We start from the raw sequence: 23970 nt of genomic DNA, 5'->3' as shown, positions 1-23970 counted from the left end.
TGGAAGGCCACCCCGGGCCCTTCCTCCTGATGGATCACGGGAGCAAGTTCCAACGGTCAGAGCTGCGTGCCAGTTTGTCTGAGAACTGTTGCTGGTTTTTGTAGGAGTGACAAAGTGGAACCACGCTGGGTCTGATACCCAAGATAAATGCCTATAAGACGAGTCAAGCATGAAGTATTTACAACATTCTACAAGAGTTTTTGTTTGAGGGGCACCTGGGTGGCTCAGTTGGTTAAGTGTCCAACTCTTAACTTCTGCCCGGGGCATGATCTCGGGGTCGTGGCATCGAGCTCCGGGTCAGGCTCAATACTCAGTGGAGTCTGCTTGACAGTCTCTCTCTCTCCTCTCCCTCTGCCCCTCCACGCCCATCTAAAATAAACAAATGTTTAAAAAAAAACTTTTTTGGTTCGAGTAGACAAAATTGTTGTGTTGGGAAAAACACTTGAAGATGGCATATAAATCCGCACGTACAAAGCTCCTGGTAACAAAAGCAAAGCATGGGCGTCCACATCCCCGGGAAAAACAGCACCAGCAAGAAACAAACCTTGATGTTTCATGTTCCTGGAATTTATTGTATGTGGACATTGCTTTTGCTCGTACTTTTATCAACTTCTGATGACATTTTATTGAGTGCACACAACTTTTAGAATCGGGACACAGGTTGAGGATTTCTTATCCTACCCCCCAAAACACACAGGTACTTATTTTTAAGAACAGGAATGTATTTCATACTTGAAACGCCAAAAATCATTACTGGCCTTTACCTGAGTGGTCTTTTGAGTCATACAAAATTTAAAAAGAGGTAGGGAATGGAAAAAATAAAACAAAAAACAAAAGGTAAAATTCTCAGTTAATACTAGCTGGTGCTTATTATTACATGCCATTCTAAAGCATGTAAATTAACTTTTCACATCGGCTCCTGCCTCATTTAACAGTGTTTTCAAAGAGAGTTAGAATGCAAACAACATGGGACTTTGCCACCCTTTCAAAAAATGACTAGTTAGTCCAAAATAACTTCATTTAGGTGGTAGAAAAAGAGTTAAAGGCAGGGCATGGATTCATCGTTGTAGAAATGCATGTGTATGTGTACGTATGTGTGTACATGCTTTAAATATGACTTTTCTTAAAATAAAAAGACTTCTTCCAGAGTTTTAGGTTCATTGCTGGCTGCTTAGAAAAGAGCTTTCTTGGTTCACAATTCCGAAGCCCTCCCCATCAGAGTGTCCTGCCACCAGGGGACAGAAGTCAGGGTATTGTCCTGGACCCGGTCCATCCTCCACTTGCTTCCTGACATTCACATCTGTGTCTGTGAGACGGGAGCCACTGTGGCATATTTATTCATATTTTCCAGGTTCTTTTTCTCATCCTCATTATCAAACCGAGCTTCAATCTCCGCTGGATTGACGTAAGTATAGAACCGGGCCATGATGGCAAATATTATGCAGACAACCAGGAGCAATGCCGCAAACAGAATGTACTCGGCCCACTTTGAAGGGATTGGAGTTGGAGCAAGAAAAAACAAAAACAATAACAGTGCAGGTTATGGTAATGTATGCATTGTGAGGACATTTTCCTGCTACGTCTAGGTAGAAGGTGCTCTGCAATGAAACTGTTCTGGAAAATTGGTAGGCTACTATCGTAGATACAGAATGGCCAGCTTTTCTTGAATGCCCAAGTATAAAGATAACATTTCCGTAACAGGACTGGAGGGTGGAAACCAAGACTTTGGGAAGATGAGAGAAAATTTCTGAGAAACCCATGTTAAGGGACAGAGCTGGCCTCTAGAAGGATGGGGACCAACAGAACAGCACACAGTACTCTTGAGCAAAAAATAATGTGTTGACTTGTTCTAAGACAAGACCCCCACATTATCCTTTGGCAGAATCTTGAGGTTACTCGCACACAGCATGAGCACATGCCCTGATGGGACTTGAAGGGGGAAGTGAAGAAACAGCGTAAGGGAGCACCCCTTTAAGAGAGATATGCTAAAGTGCTGAAGGAGAGAGTTTCAGTTTCAGAAAAGCCCTAATTTTATGGTAGCTGGAAAAGTTACAACACCTTTAGAATGACTCTAACTTTAGGTATCATGAAACTTTCTGGAAAACATGTCTGGCTTGGGGCCATTACGCTGCATTCACTGAAGCTAGGAAAGATCTTTCCTTTGATAGTAAACCACAGTAGGGTATAGGTATGTTAACCCAATCTGGGTATTTTGGTTGTCACTTTCCAACTGTATAGTACCAAGTGGAAATAGGAAGAATTGGCACACACTTGGCCAAAAACCCATTTGGTCATCACCCTCTCCGGCTGGTTTTATTCAGCTGTTAGCTTAGATGACCGTGTGTATACACAGGTGGTAAGGGAGAGTCATCATGATGACCACGGACACACACAGTCTCTTTCCCCATCCCGTACCTGTTCGCTGAACTGGCCTGCTCCTGCTACAATAAGCACAATGATGTTGCCAACAGCCACCGTCAACAGCCATCCTGCTTGAAGCACTGACTTCATGTTGGAGGGGGCCTGGGGAAACAACACACAGTCAATCCCTATCTAGATGGCTACCGTGGAGCTGGAGAACATCACTTACTGATGCGTGCAATTGGGCAGTCTGCCCAAAGATGCACATCGAAAGTCAGGTTGGTTCACATATAGAAAGGATGACCACTTGGATAACAAGACACCCCAAACACTCATGTAGGAACATACCAGAATCCCTTGTTTCCCACTCTCCACATCCTTGCAAAGTTGTCCTGAGTTAAATGGGCAAATCTATAGATGAATCAATTCTATGTCTACAGAAGAGTTTCCAAGCAAAACCATCCATCCCATTCTTTTTCCCCTAAATGGAGGCTGCTCTCTGGGCCAGAAGCTTGCTCTGCTGTGAGCTTCCCTGCCACGTGACCAAACCCCTCTTGTCACCTATGATATAGTCCTTTTATTCGATTGTGAGGTCATCACAGAAAGGGATTGCCCAACTCATATTTACGATCTTTATCGCCAAAGTTAAAGGTGTTAGGCATTGTATTTTGACCTTAACTATATTTTGATGAAATTGTTGAGAAACTAGGCTCTAATCCAAAATTTACCTCATGACTCTCAACTTTAACAGTTGAAAGCAATAACATCTTTTAACTTGTAAAAGCTAGGCCTTAATCAGTGTGTTTACTGGTAGCTATGGAAGAAACTCACCTGAGCCTTAATGATTATGAGGACACAACCCAGAAATGAGCACCAGGATGAACAGCTGACCTAGTTGTTTCAGAATACAGAATCCGCTGCCTGTCATGATCCTGGTCATGGTCACTAATACAGTTTTCCCCACTTAGGACTCCACATCTCTACTATATGATGTGGGAATACAGAGTCATATGATACGTACGCCCAAGAAGCTAAACAGAGTCATGTTATTATTTGATAAAAACATGACTTGGGGATCTCAAAAAACTTGTTTGGTGGAGGATACCATAATGCTTTCTAGAATTCTTTTTTTCCCTAGAATCTTTTAAACTGTAAATATATCGCTTATTGAAGTTAGGTCCCAACAGGGGTGTGGGAGAGGGGTGGTAGAAACAATGACCAAGAGACCTGAGAATATGAGAACTCCAGTCCCGTGACAGAGAAAACCACCTCGCCGCAGGTGAGGAGGAAGTATTGCGGAATCTGCAGAGCCATGTTAATTGTGTTGGGTGAAATATCTTCAAACTCGTACATTTTGGGGCAGCCAGTATCCTAAACCAATAAGGCAAAAGCGAGAAGAAATGAAAATGGAGAATTGCTTCTAGAATAAACATTGCTCAAACAGGCAGATGGAGTTTGGACTCCTAGGATCACGTCATAGGATTTGTCAAGTAAGTACACTTTTTAAATGGCAGTATGAAACCGTGCATTTTATCCTCGCGATGAAATGGCTTTGGTGGGATTGAAAATCTGTTCGCTAGTGTTTTCCTCTTAAATCAGAGTAGACTGGAAGTCAGGTTTGTTTAACACACTGCAATCTCTTGGAACTCAAAGTTCGCAAGTCCATGTAAATAGTCTATGGAGGGGCATCAAATACTGGTCAACGTGGACTTTAAGTCAGACTCAGTCAGTCTCTTTATTTTTATTCCAAAGATAACAGCGAACTTAAGTCAATGGTAAGTTAAAGAATTAGTGGTGAACCGAATGAATTCTAAGCCCATTTAAAACACAGATGCTAGTATTGTTCCAGTTCGATCATTACCAGGTCCTAAGTGTTCGAGTAGAACTTCTGATTCAACAGAATGACTTACTGACCTCCCTTCTGATTACATAGGTGAAGGCACTACCGAATTCAAGGTTGGATGATTGGAAATTCTTTGTACAGTTTTGTGGAATCTGTTGTGTTGAGCTTAATGTAAAGTTTTTTCTATGGAAAGAAAGAATAATATAGGTTAACATTCCTGGTATTAACAGCTTCAACATAGTGTTTAAAGAAAAAGACTTGAAATCCTTGAACTTCAGAGCACAGTGTCCAGGATAGGTACTTACACGCCCAAAGAAAAAAACTGATACTCGCTGGCATTGTGACTGGTGACATTCACAAAAGCATTCTCGCCCACTGTGATGTTGAAGCTCTCATCAAAACTATTTACAAATCTGAAACAGAAAACCATCGGTCTTGTGAGTGGACTCTGGGATACTTTGTTAACGTCACAGTATGTGCACCCGAACTTGGGCTGTGTTCTCTTTTGGAAGGAATTTAAGATGTTTATGGAAGATTTCTAGACTTAGAAAGGCAGAAGGAAGCCACCCTAGCTTTGTCCTTGTTCACCCACTCATGAGAACACACCCAAAAGAATTGACCACAGTCTTCTGCCTGGAGCTGTTCTAAGTACTTGGTAACTAGGAGCTATTTCAATGGTATGTTGGGATATTAGCCTGGATGGAAATAGGAGCTGGTCCCTGCTTCAAGAAAGCAGTGCTTTTTGTTCCTTGCTCAGAAGCTTTAGAGCTAAAGGACCAAAGTAGAAGTTGCTTAGTACCCTAACTGTCTCCATCCGAGCTTCTTTCTGGGGCTTGGAGATGGTAGGCCATTTTCTGTCCTTTACCTCTAGAAGCCTGAGCAGGGAGGGGCCCCAAAGAGTGGAGAGGAAGAAGAGGGTCGGTCCAGCAACCAGAGACATTTTTGGGGGAGCTCCCCTCAGAAAGGGAAGGCTGTGTCTGCAGGACCTGGAGTGATGGTGACTGGCACCCTGCTAGAACACTGGTGGGAGCGTAGCACCCACAGGCCTTGGTGCTAGGGCTCAAGGCTTCCAGGTGCTGCAAAGTCTCCTATGCCTAAGCTTCACACGGAGCCAGTTGAGTTGCTTGCCTTCAAAGGGCCACATAGATGGCGACAGTGTGGACAGATGGTTAGGTCCCTTCCTTCAATGTTCCAGGCTGTAGAAGACCCTGACGCTCTTACAGCCCATCAGAGAGAAGGCTGCTGCCCCGAGTAACACTAGTTGATTTTTCCTATCAGACAGGTGAGTGAAAGCTTTCAGCAGATTATCCAATTTAAAGAATGGGCAGTAATAAGATCGTATACCCAAGTACTGCAGAGAGCAATTTAACCTGTACATTCCCAAAATATGTAGCCAAATTTCATCAGCTTTGTGGCAACAAGTAATATTGGCCACATTCCAGGCACTGGGAGGACATTTCTTTGAATTAAGCTCAGGTCCTAAAGTCCCTGGGCATTTGACTTGGTGTAGTTTGACAGGTGCTTAACATAGAAAATGGAACCCTGACCCAGGTCAACAGGAGCCTGAAAGTTGGGTGGACACCTTGGAGTGAAATGGCCAACTTATAGGGTAACTCTCTGTTGAACATTTTGAGAAACGTTTTGTCAAAGTGCCTGCATCATTTTATCATTCTGCGTTCCCACCAGCGGTGTAAAAGGCTTCCGATTTGCCCGCATCCCCACCCACACCTGTTATTGCCTGTTTTTTGGTTAGAGCCTAGGGAGTGTGAAGTGGTATCTCACTGTGGTTTTGATTCGCATTTCCCTGATAATTAATGATGTTGCACATCTCTCCTAGGCTTTTTGGCCATTTTTATATTTTCTTTGGAGAAAATGTCTCTTTAAATACTTTGCCTATTTAAAAAATTAGGTTATTTGTCTTCTTACTCCTGAGCTGCAAGAGTTCTTTACGTATTTGGAATCTCTTTTCAGATATATGATTTGGAAATATTCTCTCTCATTCTATGGGCTTTTTGCTGTCTTGATGGTATCACTTGTAGCAACAAAGCTTTCCATATGATGAAGCCCAGGTGGCTATTTTTTTCTTTTGTTGTTTGTCCTTTTGGCTTCATATCCAAGAAACCACTGTCTAACCCAAGGTTACAAGGATTTACTCCTATTTTTCTCTTATACATTTTATTGTTTTAGTTATATTTAGGTTTATGATCCACTGCGTACATTTTTGCGTGTGGTATCAGGTAGGGTCTGACTTCAGTCTTTTGCATGTGGGTATCCCAGTTGTCCCAGTACCAAAATGATTTTAATAAACCCACAGCTATCTTTAAATGAAGATTTCTTTTTAATCTACTTATGACCATACTCCTTCCTTGAAGTGTATTTTTCAGTATGACAGTCATAGAAATAGAAACCAAGGATTGAAATAAACTGAACTTACAACCAAGCCTATGCACAGATTCTTCTAAATCTTAGATTGAGCTTTTTAGAAACTAATGAAGCATATATAATCACATCATCTACATTAATGATTTTTGTACCACTAATGAATAAAAATACTTGTATTGATTTTATTTTTCTCATTCTCTTAATATATTTTAAATTAATTATAATGCATACTAATTTGGTATGATAATTACATATATAATTTTTAAAAGGTATCATATTCATGCATTATGGGTGTATGCTCAAATATTTTTATTGGATGTAATAAAAGCTTTAAAGGCCACCTCTCTAGAGAAACTTTGTACATGTGGACAAAAAAAAATCATATATGAATGTGAATTGGGGCACTGTTTGGAAAAAGGGCAATAACCTAAATTTCCTTGAAGAAAAGGATGGATAAATAAATTGTGGTATATGCATGCAATGGAATATTATATAGTGGTTTAAGTGAGTGGATAAGGGATGCATATAGCAATATGGATAAATATTAAAATGATATTTTATAATATATAATATTGCAGAACATACACAGGACAATAATATATTAAGTTTAAAAACATGCTCAAGAACATTATTTATAAATATATACATATATAGCAATGTATAATGTTAAAAAATTCATGAGAAAGGTCAATATCAAATTCTCAACCAATTTTGACCCAAGTATTGTCACTTTTTTTTTTTTTTTGAGAGACAGCAAGCACACGTAAGCAGGGGGAGGGGCAGGGGAGGGGGGGGGCGAGAGAATCTTTAGCAGGCTCCATGCTCAGTGTGGAGCCCAATGCAGGGCTTGATCTCACGTCTCTGAGATCATGACCTGAACTAAAAATCGAGAGTCAGATGCTTAACCAACTAAGCCACCCAGGCGCCCCTGTCACTTTACTTAAAGGACTCTGTTGAAGATAGTCCGTGTAAGTCTTGCAACTTACTGATACCACATAATTAAAAGGTTTCCATTTTGTTTAAAATTCTGTGTATTCTTTAATTCATATATTAGTCTGCAATCCGACCTCCTGACTTTCTTGAAGTTGTTCTATTTATCAGTTAGTTTCTGACATTAGTTTTTCAGAACTTCCCTTTTTTATGGATTGTCTCCTGGACATTGCTGAAATAATAAATCCTTTGATCCATTAAAGATTTGATGTTGCCAATTAAAAGAAAAAGTTTCTGGCTTATCTTTTACCACATGGGTGAGCTGGTGGGGTAAAATGTTGCTGATTTTATGTGTCCTTCTTTCCCAAGATCTCAGCAAAGACAATTTAAAGAAGAATGAAGCTTTAGCATAGCACCAGAACAAGAAAGGATACCACAATTTAGACTGTTTAAAGTTTCCAAAGTTAGGAGACATTTCTGAGGAAATCAAAACGATGGTTCTGAGCCACAAAGGACATCCCAGAGGTACGTCCAGCTCAGACTCAGATACAAAGATTAGGAAAGGGCCAGATGACCATCATCAGAGGATTTCCTTCTAGATCTGTTAGGACAGTTGTATGTATGTGCGTGTGTGCAGGACAGAAGAACAATCCAGAAGACACAAAAGAAGATGTTATGGGCTGAATTGTGTCTCCACCCCACCCCCAATTCATATGTTGGAGTCCTAACCGTCAGGACCTCAGAATGTGACTGTATTTGGAGGTAGGGTCTTTTTTTTTTTTTTTTTTTTTTTTAAAGATTTTATCTATTTGAGAGCGGGAGCATGCACGGGCGCATCTGCGCCCACACAAGTGGGGGGAGAGGGAGAGGCAGACTCCCTGCTGAGCGCAGAGCCCGATATGGGGCTTGATCCCAGGACCCCAAGATCCTGACCTGAGCTGAAGGCAGATGCTTAATTGACTGAGCCACCCAGGCGCCCCTGGAGGTAGGGTCTTTAAAGAGGTAAAATGAAGTCATGAGGGATCCAAGATCACTGGTGTTCTTATAAGAAGATTAGGACACAGACACACAGAAGACCATGTGAAGACACAGAGAGAAGATGACGATCTCTAAGGCAAGGGGGGAGGCCTCAGAGAAAACTAACCCAGCCAATGCTTTGGTATTGGAGTTCTAGCCTCCAGGACTGTGAGGAAATAATTTTCTGTTGTTTAAGCCTTCCAGCCTGTGATGCTTTGTGATGGCAGCCTTAACAAACTCATACAGAAGAGAACAAAGAAAATGAGAAGGAACCCAAAATCCAAAAGACCTAGTGCTGGCTACTATCCACACGTAGTCACACTGCAGAGAGATGTGAGAACACCAAGGAGAAACAAGATCCCCAAAGCTTGGTGAAAAGAAAATTAAATTAACTACAGAGAGTGGCAGATGCTGTGTGTGTGTGTGTGTGTGTGTGTGTGTGTGTGTGTGTGTGTTTGAGCACAACTAGGCAGTGGATGCCAATAGAAAGCCTCCAGCGTTCTGGGAAGAAAATGGCGGTCAACCTATGATCAAGTATGAGAACAGAAAAGCATTTTCAGGCAGGCAAGGACTTGCAAATTGCCTCACAGCTTTTCTTGGTCAGATATTTGAGCACAAGTCTGCAGCCAAACAAGAAAGGTGTCTGAGAAAGATGACCCAGAATTCAAGAAAGAAAGGCGCTAACCTGGGCAGATGGTGAAAATTCTGACAGTGGCTTCACAGGACTATAGAGCAAATGCCCTCGTATGTCAAAGAGCCTGCTGAAGCGTTGGTTCTCAAAGAGGACAGTGAATTCCCTGGGTCCATTCTCTGGATCACCCTGGAGATAAAGGCTCATGCTTGTGTCAACAAGAGGCCAAGGAAGTCACGGGGAAAGACAAAAGCTGTGCAAGAAAACCTTGGTTTAAAGCTGTGGTACCACCAAACAATTCAGGGTATGCAACAGGATATTCCAATTAATCTTGACATTGAGAATATTTCTATTTGAGGATATAATTTCAAGGATATAAAGTTACATTTCTTTCCCTTTCTGACTTTTATTACCTTGTGACTAATATTTTGATAGTCAACTTGTAAATACTGTTTATTAATCATTTTTAGAACTGACCTAGCACTTGGAGTACACACAAAGATAAATGATACAAATGTTAACAATGTGAAACAAGCCAGAGGTAAAGAGAGATGAAGAGTTAATTCCGTTTCTTCACAATTTCCATTAGTAAGTTATTAGTCATCCTCCCAATCATACACCTTTCCCCCCACTCGTTCATGTTTTAGTGTTAATTGGTATAAGCTGAAATCTGAAATTGTTAAGGAGTGGCCACAGGGAAACAGAGATTGGTGGTAAGAGTTGAGGCAAATAGGAGCCCTACCCTCATTTCTCCCCCAATTTATTCAGATTTTCCAATCTTACTTAAAAAGTATATTTTAAGGGGTGCCTGAGTGGCTCAGTCGGTTTAAGTGTCTGCCTTCAGCTCAGGTCATGATCCCAGGGTCCCAAGATCCTGGGATCGAGCCCTGCATTGGGCTCCCTGCTCAGTGGCGAGTCTGCTTCTCCCTCTGACCCTCCCCCCTATCGTGCTCTCTCAAATAAATAAAATCTTTTTTTAAAAAAAAGTGCATTTAGTACACTGGATTTTTGGTGTACAGTTCTATGAATTTTAACACATGTCTGGATTCAGAGACACACCACCATGACTAAGATACAGACCCGCTCCATTGGCCCCCGCATCTCCCTCACGTTGACCATAACCAAACCTCTCCTTCACTCCTAACCCAAGGCAACCACTAATCTGTCCCCATATCCTTATCTTTTTTTCTTTTTTTGGCCATTTCCAGAATGCCATGTAAATGGAATTACACAGTATGCATGTAACCTTTTGAGACGGGCTTCCTTCACAGCATAATGGATTTGAAATTCATTTCTATTACTGTATGTATCAATCGTTCCTTTTTTCTGAGTAGTTGTCTGTTGTATGGATGTATTACAGCCTATTGTCCGTCTATCCATCACCCACTGAAGGTCATTCCGGTGACTTCCAATCTTTGGTGATTACGAATAGACATTTATGTTTAGGTTTTTATGTGAACATAAGTTTGCATTTCTCTGGGACAAATATCTGAGAGTGGGATGGCTGGCTTGTATGGTAAGTATACATTTAACTTTATAAGAAACTGCCTCATTGTTTTTCAGAGTGGCTGTACCATTTTGCACCCCCACTAGGCAAAGCATGGGGGTTCTGGTTGCTTTGTCTGCTTGCCAGCATTTGGTATTGTCAGTTTAAAAAAATTATTATATCCATCTAATAGCTATGTCATGCAACTCTCTGTGGTTTAATTTATAGTCTTTAATGGCCAGTGATGTTGAGCATATTTTCACATGCCCATTTGCCATCTGTCTACCTTCTTTGGTGAAATGTCAAAATCTTTTGCTGTTTTTAAACTGGGTTATTTTCTTATTATTGTGTTTTGAGAGTACTTCATATATTCTGGATACAAATACTTAGTCAGATACGTGATTTGCAAATATTTTATACCAGTATGTAGCTTACTCTTTATTCTCTTAGCACTGAGATTTGCAGAACAAATGTTTTTAGTTTGGATGAAATCTAATTCACCTATGTCTATATATCTATATGTATGTATTAAAATGAAATATTACTTAGCCATTAAAAAGAAGGCAACCCTGCCATTGTGACAACATAGATGAACCTAGAAACATTAAGCGAAACAAGCCAGAGAAAGACAAAGACTGCATGGTATCACATATATACGGAATCTAAAAAACAGTTGAACTCATAGAAAAAAAGAGTAGATGGTGGTTGCCAGGAACTGGAGGTTGGGAAACAGGGAGATGTTGTGTGAAAGGTGCAAACTTTCAGTTCCACCACGAATAAGTTCTGAGGTTCTAATGTACAACATGGTGACTATAATTCATACTGTATTGTACACTTCCAATGTGCTAAGTGGTTAGATCTTAAACATTCTTCGCTTTTTAGATCTTAAGCATTCTTATCACACACACACACACACACACACACACACACACACAAGGTAACTGTAAGGTGATTGTGTTAACTCTTGACTGTGGTAAATATTTCACAATGTATACATATATTGAATCATATTGTACACTTTAAATGTATTTGATTTTGTCATTTATACCTCAATAAAACTGGAAAAAATCATAGAAAAATAATGCTATGATTTTCATAGTAATTGCATTAACCCTACAGATCAATTTGGGGAGAACTGACCTTGTCACTATATTAAGTATTCTAATCAATGAAGCCAGCCATATCTCTCCATTTATTTCACTCAACATTAATTTCTTTCATAAGCCTTTTGTAGTTTTAGTTCTCAAATCTTATATATGTTTTTATTCAATTTGTACCTAGTATTTTATCTTTTTTTGGAGCTATCGTATAGTTTAAAATGTTCAGTTTCCAATCATTCATTGCTAATCTATAGAAATATGATTTTTGTTGTCGATCTGCTGTAACATTTCTACACTCAGTTCTAAGCTCACTTATTGATTCCACGAACTGTCTTGGTAGAGTCTTTGAGACGTTCTGTGCAGGTACTTATGTCATCCGTAAGTAGGAATAGTTTTTATTTCTTCCTTTCCAATTGAGATGCTTAACTTCTTTTTCTAGTCTCATTGCACTGGTGTCCAGAAGGATACTGAATAAGAGTGGAGGGTGTGGACGATCTTACGGGAAGAGCATTAAGACTTTCACCATTAAGTATAATGGTAGCTTGGGTTTTTTAGATGTCCTTTTTCAGGTAAGGAAGGTCCCTTCAATTACTAGTTTGCTGAGGGTTTTTTTTAAAAATCATGTATAGACACTGAATTTTATCAAATGCTTTTCCTGCATCCATTGACAGGATGATATGGATTTTTCTCTTTAGTTTATTAAGATGATAGATGATATTGATTGATTTTTAAAAATATTGAACCAGCCTTACATTCTTGGGATAAGTTCCTATACTCTCATTTTATAGCTTTGTTGCAGTTGGACTTTACTATGGGAATGCATTACTTCCATAAGAAGTTGATAAGACTTAAGTTTTAAAGAAAAATACATACCTGATTCCATTTTCTCCTTTTTCTGGCTTCTGGTTAAGGCCATCCTTTACCTGAGAAAGAAAGCATTTTCAAATCTAATCCATTAGAATAAATTTAGATTACCATTTCAGCCTCGGAGAAGGAGAATGATATTGACATTTATCCTAGGAGCTAAGGGCTTACAATTACATTTGCAGGGCTCCATCCTTCAGTCCTGGTTCCCCTGGGAGGTTAAATGAGCCACTATAATTTTTGATGATTGCTTTCTAGTGGTTCCACAGAACACCACTGTCTAAGAATTGAGAACAAGTCACTCAAGAGCTCCCTAACAAAACATATGACCAAGAAGTCTTAATTCCACATTGCAGTTTTCTAGAAGGTCACCTAAATTCACCTTACAGAACACCCACCACTCGTCCACTCAATTCAACTCTACCTTCATAATTTCCTAATATGCTGAATAGCCTATCTAGTTGCTGATATTTTGTCCTGAAGTATTTTGTACGTATTTTTATTGCTTTTACCTGATATATTCACTATATTTCTTTCAGAGACTGTTTTAACTTTCCAATTACCCAGTGTGAATTTTTTAACCAATACAATTAAAGATATATTTAAAAATTTTATCTCAAAAAGTTGCTAAGAATGCACATATGTACTCCGTGTGACTTGTATATAATCATATACACCCCATACTAGTTCTTTTTTTGGTGGGGGAGCGTGGGGGACAGGCAGAGGGAGAATCTTAAGAAGGCTCCACACCCAGCATGGAGCCTGATGCGGGCCTCGATCTCACAACCCTGAGATCATGACCTGAGCTGAAATCAAGAGTCGGACGCTTTAATTGACTGAGCCACCCAGGCGCCCCCCCATATTCTTTTTAAAATTTAATTAATATCAACCCTTCCCATCCACCAAAGTTTTATTCAAAGTCAAATGACTTGTATCCCCAAAGAAGGAAGAATTTGAGGATTAACTTACATAATACTACATGGGGTAAAACAAAGTCACACCACTAAAAGGCTGTCTCTCCAACATCACACATAATAAGGAATCAGCTGTAAGTGTCCAACTACTTACCACTCGGTAATAAATGGGGTCCCACACTAGAAGGGTATGGCGATGGCCCTGTTCAAAGTTATAAGTCACTGGAGTGATTGGTGATCCAGGAGAAGAAATGTTTATACTTGTCAGTTTGTCTACATCAAAAGTCATAAATTCATTTGTCTATAAAGGGAGAAAAGGAGTAGTAGTTAATACCATACAGTCTTATTCTACATCGTGTAACAGAACATTACCACGGCGTATTATTTGACATCCCCAGTTCACATTCATACACATCAAAAAATGCCTTGTTGGCATTGGTTTGTCTCAGCCCCCCACCCACCATCGCGGAATCTGTCATGAAATTGTCTAGTGTCATGCAAGAATTACACTTTTTGCACAGCATTTTACTTTTTATTTCTTTTTCTGAAAATCAATGTTCTGGAAATCATTCCTACCATCGGGCAGAGAACAGCATTAGGGACAAAGGAATAACCCTGGTGAAAATCAGTCGTGGGCTGCTCCAAGCACCAGGAGTCAGATTTTCTTTTTTCTTCAAGATCGTCAGTTGGGTAAGCTTGAAGGGAGCAGCTCTCAACCGTGGCGGCAGGAATGAGACCAGTTAAATCAAAATCTCTGAGTTATTGGAATTTTCAAAGCCCTCCAGGTGATTCTAACATAGAGTCAAGGTTGAGACCCTCCACTTCAGACCAGTGACCGTTCAGAGCAGGGTTTTCCAACCCGGGCTCTGCTGATATTTGGGACCAGATAAGTCTTTGTTTTGGGACCATGTGTCAGCCTCTCTGGCTTCCACCCTCTGAAATGCCAATAGCACACTCTTAGTTGTGACAATGAAAACTGTCTCCAGAAATTGCCAGATGTCCCTGAGGTGGCAAAATAGCCCCTGGTAGAGAACCACGGACAGAGCCTTGCTGTTTAAAGGGTGGTTCCAAGCACCAACCGCGGCAACTATCCCCTGAGGGACAGCGCGTTAAAAGTGCAAAATTTCAGACCTGCTGATTCAGGATCCACATTTCACAAGCTCCTCAGGCGATTCCCACGCCCATCAAAGTTCGCGGCACACTGGTCTAGAGTGGAGCCCACATAAGACCAAGATACTAAGGCATTTCACTTCCACGCTTGGTGTAGGAATTATATAAGGATTGAGAAGATCGGTTTCTCCCAAGCCTATTATAACTCAGGTCAGAAGAGAAAAAGGAAAGTTGCATTTCCTTCTACTTACTTGAGTCATTTGGGGAAGTGTCACCACCGATCCAGGAAAAGATACAGTCATGCTACTATTTCCTATATTCAATACTTTAACTTGGACTTCGTTTTGCTTGGGGAAGACTGGGAGAGTTTTCTGAGCAAAATAAAAGAAAATTGGCAGTGACGCCTTCCACGCATATTGAAGACAAGCTTGGCCTGGACTGAGAGACCGAACACCTCCCGTGAAGCCTCCAATCGTTCGCCTCACGGCACCCATAGGAAATGATATTTGTACAGAAGGTGGAAGTAATCACAGAGAGGCTGCTCTTGGTCTTCACACCTCCAGACTGAAGGATGCCAGGCTATGAAGCCTCCTGTCTGAGGGGGTCAGAGTGAACACAGCCCAAATGAACGTGTATCGTGAGATCTGCTCTCCTGGGAGGCCAGCATCGTGCCCTCTAACTCTGGGAGCCTCAGCCACTGGCCTGACGGTGTCCCAAACATCCTTTCACAACTGATCTATGCCTCCTGCCTTCACCTGTTTGTTCTGGGGATCTGCCTTTTTTCCCGACAACTCTCTCTCTCCAATCGCAGGATCCTTGAAGCAATTCATTCTATTCTATTCTAGAAGTCTATCCTAGTCCTGCGATTCATTTTGCACAAAGCTAGCCATGGTCAGGAGCCAGTGACTACCCCCACGTGCACAGGAGGACTAGTCTCAGGAGCCCACACGTGAAAACAACCCAATGCCCATTGACAGATGGATCAACAAAACGGGTTCATCCCACAGTAGACTATGATTCCACTGTAAAAAGGAAGGGGATTCCGACACCTGCTACGACACAGATGAACCTCGAGGACATTATGCTCAGTGAAATCAGCCAATCACAGGGACCAATACTGTGCGAATGCACTTACGTGAAGAACCAAGAGCAGAGAAACTCACAGAGACAGAAGGTAGAGTGATGAGTGTCAGGGGCCGGCGGGGGGAAGGGGGGGTTTATTTTCAACGGGCACAGAGTTCATTTTGCAAGATGAAAAGTGTTCAGGAGATGAGTTGCATGACAACGTGAAAGCATTTAACACTACGGAAGTGTACATTCAGAAACGGGTAAGACGGTAAATTCTTGTTATGTATATTTTGTCACACTTACACATTTAAAAAGAGAAAGTACAGAGAGAGAAGGAAGGAGGGAGAGACAACGACAGAAACAGAAAGAGAGACAGAGAGATACACACAGAGGGGAGGAGACAGACACAGAGAAAGAAGGAGGGGACAGAGGTGGGAGGAGAGTGTTTACCTCCTGTCTCCCACACTACACAACACCTGTTTCTAGCCTGCTCTCACACGGAGGGCACCAGGAATCTGGCTGAGTGCCACCGTGGGTCCGGCACACTGAGGACTGGCGTGGGAACTAACATCACTAGAAACATCAGAATACGAAAGGCATCTTCCCGAAGACAGTTGACACATTTTCAAAATGCTGCCTGTTTGAGACAGATGAACCTCTCACCAGACTTCCTAAAAGTTCAGATTGTGGAAGAACAAGTTCTACAAACTCCCACTCCCATTATAAAAACCGTGTCCACAGAAACTCCCTGTGTACCCTCCATCCGACCCTCCTCCCGGCTGCCCCCTTCACAGTGATGAGCACCCACGGTGCACGCTGCCTGAAAGGGACCGTTTTGCCCCTGTGGCATCTCCACATCATCCCTAGCTCCAGGACCGTCTGTCAGCAGAGCCCTTGGCCTCCCCGCGGTCCCAGAGAAAGAAGCCTCCTGGACACCCCACCCGACCCGCAGGAAAGGACACTGGGGGATGGGAGGGCAACTTACATCAATTTCCACCTGCACGATTGCCGCCACCACAAAAGCCATGGAAGCCAGGAACATTCCAACTGTCATCTTCTTCAAGGAGCTGGGAGACAAGGGTAAGAGTGACTCTCCGCCAGCCTCATCCCAGCGAGCTCATGATCACACTCCTTTCCCACCACCCACCCAAACAAAACTAGCTTCCCTACAAAGCACCGAATGAAAATGTCTCTTGCTCTCTTATTTATGATCAAGGCTAAGAGGGATAAATATAATGTAGTTTCATACTTGCATTTTTACATTTAATTTCTAGAAACTATAGCTGAGGTACTACTTCGGATGATAGTTAACATTTCTATTGTCTACATATATGAAAAGCGTTAATTAGAAGCTTTTCCAGCTGCCATTAATAGCACTTTTATTTTAAGGACAAGTTTCCAGAAACATCAGCACACAGGCCTCTAATTCAAATATAATTCTTTAAAAACCCCATCATAGAGGGGAGACATTCTTTCCTCATGCCACCCCCAACCTGCCGGTCACCTACGTGAAATTGAAGCCACACTTTGCAATCAGAGGGTACACCACAGCATCCATGATGGGGACCATGATGATGATCAAGATGGCGTTCACGGTCTGCGGGTGAAGTGGACATGAACTGTTAGCCGTGGTCTCAAAGGCAACTTTGAACTCAGAAAGCAACTTAAGTATTTTTTCCTACCTGCATCTGATCTGGCTGAAGTTCAAGAAGCCCCTAAAAAGAGGGGGGAGAGTCTTACTGATAAGTTCCCGTAGATGACCAGCTGGAGGGATGAGGAATGTCATGACAAGGAAGGGGAAAGGGGGCGAAGGGATTGGAATAAAGGAACAGTGACCAGGGGAGGTAGAGAAGCTTGATACCCCGAACTTACAATTTTCCCATTCATAGTTGTCGCTTGCAGCGTCCACCTGGAGCCCTGAAAAACAAATACGTTTGCTGCATCATTTGGGAACGTGAAGGTTAAACATTTTACAAGCCAAGGTTGAGTGTTTTCCAGATCAGGAAGAAGTCTGGAATGTTATGGGATTTGAATGTTTTTTTAACATCAAGTTTATTCCCCAGCTCCACTGTAACACTGGGTAAAACCAAACACCTTGCATTTCTGTTGTAAAAATTAACACGGCATCTAGTTGTCCCAGTCACCTCCCACGAAGAATCTACTCTGAGATGCAGCAATCCTTAGGAAATACAAAGATGCACGTCTGAGACCTGTTGGAAACTTGACGTCAGCTCCAAGGTAGAGGAGGTCACGCACATGAAGGATAGTCTACGTTCACTGGCATCACAGCTTCAAGAACATCATTATTGCTTAAGGGCCATTTCTGACAGTCCAGGGTGTCCTGAAGTGGAAATCCATCAAGAGAGCGATGGATTTCAACCTGGGCGGCCTAGTTACATTCAACCTATTTTGTATAGAGAAGACTCAGGACTGTACCAATACACATGATTATTTCCATGGAGGACCGAACACATAAAGGTTTCAACATAGTCAGTCAACTCCATTTAGAAGGCATTATGGAAAGTCAGGAAATATGCCACAGCTTGAATTCTTTTTTATTTTCTAAGTAATCTCTGCACCCGACATGGGGCTTGAACATTATGACCCCAAGATCAAGAGTCGCATGCTCTATCCTTTGAGCCAGCCAGGCGCCCCATCCTTGCGTTCTTAATAGATACGAGTCATGAATCGCTTTATACACGGTCTCTAATTTGATCCTCACAGCCTTGCCATGGGTGATTACCCTTCCAGGAGGGTTATGGAATCCCCCCAGTCACACAGCTAAAAGGTGATGAGTGCACTTCTAGTGCAGGTCTGATTCCAAGAGCTGGTTTCTATTCAACATGCAAAACTGCCTCCCGGTGCGTAAGATGCTGGTCTAAATCCCATACTTACATAGAAGGAGATTCATGTGTTTGCTCAATTTTTTTCCAAGAGATGATTTGCCCTTATAATAATCCTTCCTGGGCGCACCTGGGTGACTCAGTTGGTTAAGCGACTGTCTTTGGCTCAGGTCATGATCCCAGAGTCCTGGGATGGAGCCCTGCATCAGGCTCCTTGCTCAGCGGGGAGTCCGCTTCTCCCTCTCCTTCTGCCCCTCCCCCTGCTCATGCTCTCTCTCTCTCTCTCTCATAAGTAAATAAAATCTTAAAAAAAAAATCCTTCCTGCACAATAACACCTTGTAAATTTTTTTGAAGCTCCAGTTTCTAGAAGAAACAACACTTTATAACATTGGCTACTGAGTATCATGCATTGAGCTGTTTAACCCAAATCTGAAAAGTTCCTACATCTGTGGGAGTAAGAGCAGGGTGGCAAGGCAGTGAGCTGGGTTCTAGTTCCTTGCTCTGGTCAAAATGACTTGGGCAGTCATTTCAAATCCCTGGAAGGTACTTCTAGCTTAAGTGTTCCATTTTAGAATGAGAGGTATCAAGCCCCTCTCAGCTTAAATATTCTATGGATCCCATAAAAGACAATATTGTACATCTTCTGAACATACTGTATCAGAAAAACTCTTTATTCTGTTTGATGGGTGAGAGTCCTAGATAGTTGGATCAAATCTTTCTCAAGTCTCCTTTACTTGACCACACCTAATTTTCTTCATTGTTTTGCAACAGGAATGTGGATAGAACTATCTAGAGTTGTTTTTGTTTGTTTGTTTGTTTGTTTGTTTTTTAAAGAAATTTGGTGTGGGGCGCCTGGGTGGCTCAGTTGGTTAAGCATTCGACTGTCATGATTTCCTGGGTTGTGTGGATGGAGCCCCAGGTCAGGCTCCGTGCTCAGCAGGGAGTCTGCTTGCAACTCTCTCTCTCTGCCTCTATGCCTCCCCCAACTCGTGCACGCACGTGCACTCCTTCTCTCGAAAAAACATCTTAAAAAAAAAAAAAAGGAAACTCAGTGTGATTTAACACTTAGTAAATAAATAAGTATAAACAAGAAGCCAGAAGAGAACGGTGTTAGGAGCTAAATACTAGGTACTGCCCCGTCCACGGTAGCACGCATATGTCTGCAACATACAGAAATTTGTACAGAAACACAGCTTTCAATACCTGCTGGTCAAACAGGGCCCAGAACATTGGGAGCGGAATGTATAGGAACATCACCCTCGTAACCATCTTAATCTGAGAGATGAGCCGCTCCTGCGAATAAAGTGGGGAAAGGACAAATCAGCCACGACCTGCGTCACTCACAGCTGTCAGCGATGTTGTTTTAGTGCAGACAGAACTGCATCCAGAGGCAAGCGGGGAGGTGACTACTTGTTCCAAAGAATCTTACCCCAGATATTTTTTTTAGAAAACCCCAAACTCTTCAACTATTTAAAATGCTTAGGAAGCATTTTACTAGGATTTAAATGTACTTCCAATAAACTGAAACTCCACCACCAAATGACTCTTCTGTTTTCAAACTAGTTATGTGATCACAATCCCGTATAACTAATGACAGATTATACCAAATGAAAAACTATGAAAAGATAATACGGTCTCCAGATAAATTCTACCCATTGTTTATCAAGTTCTGCTCAATATTAAAAAACACTCTTGCATAGTCTTATTTAAAACCCCGATCGAGTTTACAGGGATACAGCTGATAATTTTGTGCATGCGGCCTGAGTCATACGAATTGTGACTGGGCTGCTCCCCTCCTGGAGGAAGACGGGGGACCCCCGCAGGGGGAATGACCACTTACATTGTACTTCTCTCTAGCCCAGTCCAGCCAGTGCTCCCTCTTCGGAAACGCCTTACTCCGGTGCCTAAACCTATTTTTGATGGCGAACTGAAGGAAGGAAGAAAAATCAAATTTCAACACAGAACCGACTGCTTTATCAGGGAAGCACATTGCAACAAAACTGCCTTGCAGGGAAAACTGTTCGTAAGAAAAGACGGATATAAAATTGTATGCACTAGTGTAACGGTAATGCGAAAAGGCATAACCTGCATTTATTTCTAATCTCTTTCTAACTATGAGGCCCTGAGTGGGGTAACGAAGTCATACTGTTACTACTGTAATCTCCAGACACCCTGGAGAGGAGCGTTCGATAGAAATATAAAGTGTGCCACTTGTGACTTAAGTTTTCTGGTAGCCATATTAAAAAGTAATAGGGATACCCCTGAAACTGATATAATTCAGTACATCAACTATATATACCAGAATTACGGGCGCCTGGGTGGCTCAGTCAGTTAAGCATCTGCCTTTGTCTTAGGTCTTGATCTCAGGGTCCTGAGATCTCTCTCTCAAATAAAGTTTCTCTCTTTCATTCTCTCTCTCAAATAAACAAATAAATAAAATCTTTAAAAAAAACTATACCAAAATTAAAATAATTAAAATAAAAATTATACAAGTGTAAAAAAAAAATAGTAACAGGGAAACAGGTGAAATTAATTTTAAATATGTTATATGCTATTTAACCCAATAAACCCTAAATATGATCTTAACATGTAATAAATTAACAGTAATAGTAAATCAATAATGAAATAATTATGTAAACAATTATTAATAATACCAAATATTAAAATTAACGAGAATTTCTACATTCTTTTTTTCATGCCACGTCTTCAAAATCCAGGGTATATTTTACACTTATGGAACATCTCAATGTGGACGCTCAGTTTTTAACAGAAGTGTTGGGTTTGTGCTCACTTCTCATAAAACTTATGTTTGGAAACATCAATTGATAGACCTAAGTTGTTCCAAAGATACTTAAAAGTTTTCCACTCACTGAGCGGAGCATCGGTTTTAAAGTTTAAGACTGAGAACCCACTATCCAGAAATACATTTATAAGAAGTTATGTAATTTAAATTAATGGGCATGAAATCCAATTAAAAACTCGGTTCCCAGTTGCACTTGCCACATTTCAAATGTTTCACGGCCGCCCGTGCTGGTGGTTACCAGGCTGCAGGGCGCAGTCCCACCATACGTGCAGTGACACAGCAGCAAGAGAAGGAGATGGCACAGGTGGCTGGGGGACCCGAGTGTGACTACCAGGCAGGGACTCAGAGCCACAATATGAGGCTACAGGGAAGTACGATTGTTGTGACTCAAAGTAGCTCCGCGTTGTTCTTTTGGAGTTTAAGTTGTCAAGCCCTTGTTAAGGAAGGACTTGGAGAGAGAATTGGAATTGATCTCATGTGAGGGGAAAGTGCAGGAGGACTAGTGAGGGAGGTTTTTTGACTGTGGGAGGACGCGTTATTTCACAAAGTGACCTACACATGTACACTTTAATGCAATAAAGCCAGGTAAAGGGCAAGTAAAGGGCTAAAATTATTTTAAGACTGTCTTTTTAACCAAAAGACTACCCACGTGTGTGTGTTTTTTTAAAGATTTTTAAGATTTATTTGTCAGTGAGTGAGAGAGAGAGAGCACAAGCAGAGGGAGCGGCAGGCAGAGGCAGAGGGAGAGGAAGAAGCAGGCTCCCAGATGAGCAGGGAGCCCGATGCGGGACTCGATCCTAGGACCCTAGGATCATGACCTGAGCTGAAGGCAGACACTTAAGCGACGGAGCCCCCCAAGTGCCCCTATTTTGTGTGTTCATTTTAAAAAGTTATTTTCTTCGCCTTGATTCCTAAAAGTAGCATGGCTGACACTTTCCACACTTGAGACCGTTGATACCATTGATACGCAGCACCAAAGCCCACCTCTCCCCTCCGGCTTCCTGCCTTCCTGACCTCAGCCAGGGATTTGATGGCCGAAGAGTCGCTCTGCTTTGCCTTTCTTTGACTCCTGATCTAATTTAACAGTTCAAGAGCCCTTTCTATCCCCCCCCTGTTTGAGTTCTGTTTGTGCCCTTTTCCTTTTGGTGAGTTTTATAAGAAACTTCAATTTATCTAAACAGCCAAGAACAACAATATAATGTTTAAAGAAAAGTCAAAGCGCCATTGCACTTTACTTTAAAGGAAGTAGAAGGTTCTGGGGTGACAAAATGTCTTCGAGAGAGAGAACTCCCAAAATACTTACACCAATGCACTTGACAACTTTACCCATGATATTACCCTGGGGCTGAAACTTCTTGTACATTCCACTGCCAATGACAAACACAACTGGGAAGGAAAAGAAGACATGTTAACAAGGCATTTGACAGAACTACCTGCGACCTAGAAGATGTGCTTTTGAGTTACAACCTGTTTTGGGAACACTGGGACTACTCACAGAATGGGCTTGCCTAACCGTCACCCTGTTCAGAAAGTGCTTGAGATCCTCACAATCACGGGGCTTCCAGCGGCGTTGTGTTCGTGTTCTCGCACCCAACCCTGAAGCCCGTTGCTACTAAAACATGATCTTCGAGGTAAGCATGACTCAAACAGACTAAATGGTACCTAAGGCCCACTGGACACAGTGTTTGGCCAAGAACAGTTGTGTTTGAAATCCTCTCTGTCTCCTTGCCCAGACTTAGAGAGGAGAAGGTATAATATATGAGCCTTTTGGGGGGAGTGTGGCAGTGTTTAAAGAATGATGGAAGAAAAAGGGCACAGAAAAAGGGGAAAATACTGCGCTGCGGCACAGCCGTGCGGAGAGAGCAGAAGAGCTACAGGCCGGGCGAACGCGGTTGAAGGTTGAAGGGGGCATAGTCGGCGCGCAGCGCTCTTAAAAACGGAAAAAAGTCAGAGCAAGTGACAGCGTGGGCACTACCTCATTCAGTGGGAGGCTGTAAAGGCTTGAGGTGGTTACTGGGCTCGGTTTCCTTCTTGGACTACTGTCACAGGTGGACTCGTGCCTCACCCCCCAAAGATGCTGGAGTCCTTACCCCCAGTACCTCAGAATGTGACCTTATTTGCAAATACATTCTTTGCGGAAGATGGAGTTAAGATGAGGTCACTGAGGGGGCCCCTCCTCCAACAGGACTGGTGTCCTTCTGAAAAAGGGCAACTTTGGACACAGATGTGCCCACAGGGGAAGGCCATGGGCCGATCAGTGTTATGTTGCCCCAGGCCAGGGAACTACCACAGGTCGGAAAGAGGCCTGGAAGAGATCCTTCTCAGTAACTTCACAGAGAGCACGGCCATGTGGATTTTGGACCCCCCACCTCCACAGCTGTGAGCCGATAAATACATTGGTGTTAAAGCCACCCATGTGTGGTATTTTGTCATGACAGTCCTAGGTAATGAAGACACCTACCATCGTTCGATATAGATCATCCTATGGAGAAACCTGTCCACACTTCCTAAAAAGCCAGAGCCAAGAAACTAATGTGTGAATGAATGTATCTAATAGATATATTTACTCCTCCCAACAGGAAGACATTCTAGTAGAAACATTTTTTTAAAGATTTTA

At 42.0% G+C, this 23970-nt stretch overlaps 1 protein-coding gene across 2 annotated transcripts in view; it reads right to left on the bottom strand.

Annotated features, from left to right (window-relative positions):
- Window positions 1–545: 545 nt before the first annotated feature.
- SLC15A1 (solute carrier family 15 member 1) overlaps window positions 546–23970 on the bottom strand; it is a 48988-nt gene continuing 25563 nt past the window's right edge. For both annotated transcript variants that reach the window (XM_087865035.1, XM_045811062.2), the window contains exons 9-23: window positions 22657–22739; window positions 20391–20477; window positions 19754–19843; window positions 17579–17623; window positions 17389–17421; window positions 17215–17303; window positions 16692–16773; window positions 14890–15009; window positions 13683–13829; window positions 12624–12673; window positions 4510–4617; window positions 4276–4387; window positions 3589–3732; window positions 2416–2523; window positions 546–1486 (exon numbers count right to left, since the gene is read on the bottom strand). In XM_087865035.1, coding sequence (XP_087721161.1) covers window positions 1295–1486; window positions 2416–2523; window positions 3589–3732; window positions 4276–4387; window positions 4510–4617; window positions 12624–12673; window positions 13683–13829; window positions 14890–15009; window positions 16692–16773; window positions 17215–17303; window positions 17389–17421; window positions 17579–17623; window positions 19754–19843; window positions 20391–20477; window positions 22657–22739 — 1490 coding nt within the window. In that variant the 3' untranslated portion in view covers window positions 546–1294. The remainder of the gene's footprint in view (window positions 1487–2415; window positions 2524–3588; window positions 3733–4275; window positions 4388–4509; window positions 4618–12623; window positions 12674–13682; window positions 13830–14889; window positions 15010–16691; window positions 16774–17214; window positions 17304–17388; window positions 17422–17578; window positions 17624–19753; window positions 19844–20390; window positions 20478–22656; window positions 22740–23970) is intronic.

This window comes from Ursus americanus, chromosome 10 (assembly GCF_024610735.1).
Source record: "Ursus americanus isolate L20-20 chromosome 10, mUrsAme1.1.p, whole genome shotgun sequence".
NCBI classification, from domain to species: Eukaryota; Metazoa; Chordata; class Mammalia; order Carnivora; family Ursidae; genus Ursus; species Ursus americanus.
Note: the sequence above shows the minus strand (reverse complement) of the source record. Positions and strands in the feature narration are given on the sequence as shown.